The 3034-nt window shown below is 57.2% G+C and overlaps 1 protein-coding gene across 2 annotated transcripts in view; it reads left to right on the plus strand.

Moving 5' to 3' along the window:
* MAG (myelin associated glycoprotein) overlaps positions 1-2230 on the plus strand; it is an 11361-nt gene extending 9131 nt beyond the window's left edge. Inside the window, exons 9-10 of one of the 2 annotated variants that reach the window (XM_006919864.1) lie at positions 652-751; positions 1716-2230. In XM_006919864.1, coding sequence (XP_006919926.1) covers positions 652-751; positions 1716-1880 — 265 coding nt within the window. In that variant the 3' untranslated portion in view covers positions 1881-2230. Of the gene's footprint in view, positions 1-651; positions 752-993; positions 1021-1715 lie in introns of those variants that run through there. The other variant, XM_006919865.1, reaches the window with a different exon arrangement.
* Positions 2231-3034: the final 804 nt, after the last annotated feature.

Genomic DNA, 3034 nt, shown 5'->3' on the forward strand with positions numbered 1-3034 from the left:
CAGCAGGATAGAACGGAGAGGGCTCCCACTAACATGAGCCGCTGCCAGTCAGCATGTACCAGTGCCTGGGCCAAGCATTTTCCACCAATCATTATCCATTTCCCCACGTTCTCTGCTGTGACCTCCTGCCCTCCAGCAGTGTGATGGGGAAAGCCAGCTCCCCCTGGCTTGCAGCTACAGTATCAGTCACAGTTGTTCCAGAAGCTGCAATGATTTTACACACCTGTGGCAACAACAGATGCTCCCCAGCTCTAAACCACACCCACCTGCCACAATTATGCTGCTATTTTTATTCCTTGTGGCTCTCTTGGAAATGAATTAATCTCTCTGCTCCACATCCTGGCAGCGAGAGGGACAGACAGACCTGGAGCATATGAGGAGAACCCAGAGAAGCCAGTCCAGGGTCCTGAAAAGTGTCAGAGACCAGGGCCTAGGTGGCTCATCCTCAGTCACAAAGCAGGGGAGGGATGGGCAGTGGTGGACAGGAAGAGGTTGGTCATTCGAAGAGCCCATCTGCCCAATCTTAGAGAGACAGGTGGGAGCAACTCTGGGGTCTAGTGGGCCAAACTCCAAAGGTAGACGGAGGTGTAGAAAGGGAGGTGGGAGGGAGGCCTGAGAGTCCCACTGGGGCTGCTGTGTCCTGCCCTGCAGAAAGAATGTGACAGAGAGCCCCAGCTTCTCGTCAGGGGACAATCCCCCAGTCCTGTTCAGCAGCGACTTCCGCATCTCTGGGGCACCGGAGAAGTATGAGGTGAGGGCCAGAGTCCTGAGACTCTAGGCTAGTTGGAAAACTTGAATGTCAGGGACAAGGACATGGGAGGGGTCTGGGGGGCCACGGGGCAGAGGGAAAGGGAGAAAACGTGGAGGGCTGGCTGGGGCCTAGGCCGGGAGCGGTGCTCAGGCTGAGGCTGCGAAGGGGGCTGTGGGGCCTGGGTCCAAGGGAAGCCCTCGCCTGCCCACCTGGGTCTATGACTGCATTTCCTTCTCCAATAGTCCAGAGAGGTCTCTACCCTGGAATGAGCGCCCCAGGAGGTAGGTCCCGGAGGCCTCAGTGTGCTCGCCTCTGGGCCCTCGGTGGGCCTTGGGGCTGGCATGCATGTGTGTGCGTCCTCGTCAGGCGTCCAGGATGGTCCCCTGTTAAGTTTGCCCTGCCCAGCACTCCTGTCCCATTGCTGCTCCCTTCTGTCTGTCTGTGGTCACTGTCCTGTGTGTGTGTCCAAAGACACATGTGGGGGTGGGAGTGTGGGTGGAAAGCATGAGGGGGAAGCCAAAGTCACAGCTGCAGGATCACCCAGATTGAGGGGGGACAATAACAGATCCAAATGTAAGGGAAAGACTTACAGAGCCAGGCATGTACAAACATTTGGAGAGGTGGGATCCCGACCAGGTGCCTTTAATCTGGGAAGGTGTTATGGATTGAGCTGTGTGCCCCCCAAATTGCTATGCTGAAGAAGCCTTCCTGGAGACATCGAATTCGTAGGCAACTTTCAGGCTTAGCGATGAGGAGGGTGTTGGCGAAGGTGGGTCACTGTGGGCAAAGGCCCTGAATTGGGACCTGGGGACACGGGGGGCTCATTGGGCTGGTGGTGTTTGAGAGGAGGTTCACATGGAGCTTTGGGACTCAACTGTGAAGCTGCGAGGCTGCAAGCCACTCCAGCCTTTACATCTGGAAAAGGTGGAACAAAACCCTTCTAATGGGTTGGTTCCCTTCATAGAGTGAGAGGCGCCTGGGATCTGAGAGGAGGCTGCTGGGCCTTCGTGGGGAGCCCCCGGAACTGGACCTGAGCTATTCTCACTCGGACCTGGGAAAACGACCCACCAAGGACAGCTACACCCTGACAGAGGAGCTGGCCGAGTATGCTGAAATCCGCGTCAAGTGAGGGAGCTGGGGGCAGCCTATGTGGCCACCATCCCATCAGGACCCTTGCTGGCCCCCACTGGCTGCAGGCTCCCTTCCTCTCAAAAGTAGTGAGGATGGGGGCAGGAAAGGGATGGGGCAGGTGACAGTGAGGTACTAGGGGCCTGGCCTCTCCTTCCCAGCTGCCCTGAGCCCTGCCAGCACTGCACCCCCACAGTGTGGCTCCCCTCTAACCTCCTTCAGCCTCGTCTGTCTGGAGGGGAGTTCCGTCTGTTCGTGTTATTTATTGCTACCCCCTGCCTGGTCTCCTGCCCCACACCTGGCCCCGAGGCCTGTACCGAAGGGACATGAAATAAATGCCCCAAAGCCAAATACCTGTCTAGATCCTGATGATTTCTGAGTCCTTGGGGGAGCCTGCCATCCCCTGCCTGCCCTCTGCTCGGCCCTGTGTAGGGGCAAGGGCCCAGGGATCCTAGGCATTCAGTTCCCACTCCGAGGTAGCCGCTGTGGCTGGGTCTGTCCTACAGCATGCCGGGTTTGACTGCTGGGTCATTTCACATAACAGCTCTGATTCCTGCCTCTGCCAAAGTCAGAGTGACTGATAGTGCTGGGCTCGCACTTGCCCGCCACAGTTCACTGAAAGAGATGGTCGCTGCCCCTTCTGAAGGGGCGCAGGCTCCCTATTTTCCACAGTCCCCACCATTCACTGTTGTCCCCTCCCTGGATGGCTTTGCTCATTCACTGACATTCCCTCCTGTGCCCTGCAGGTCAGGGACAACCCCAGAACTCGATGCTCATGAGCTCGTGTTGGTCCGACCGCCATTCCTCACGTTCATGCTGCACTCTGCAGCTTCCATCTTCCAACTTCAATCCATTTGGTTCAGGAAACATTACCTAGGCACCAGCTGTGCACTGAGCCCCTTCAGGAAGCTCAGGCCATCCTGGGAAGGAAGACCCAGGATGGCCCTATGAAGACGAGAACGCTGGGGCTCAGAGCTAGGAAATGGTGTGGAGGACCGCCATTCCTCACGTTCACGTTGCACTGTGCAGCTTCCATCTTCCAACTTCAATCCATTTGGTTCAGGAAACATTACCTAGGCACCAGCTGTGCACTGAGCCCCTTCAGGAAGCTCAGGCCATCCTGGGAAGGAAGACCCAGGATGGCCCTATGAAGAC

The sequence above is a fragment of the Pteropus alecto genome, unplaced genomic scaffold (genome assembly GCF_000325575.1).
Source record: "Pteropus alecto unplaced genomic scaffold, ASM32557v1 scaffold9, whole genome shotgun sequence".
Taxonomy (NCBI): domain Eukaryota; kingdom Metazoa; phylum Chordata; class Mammalia; order Chiroptera; family Pteropodidae; genus Pteropus; species Pteropus alecto.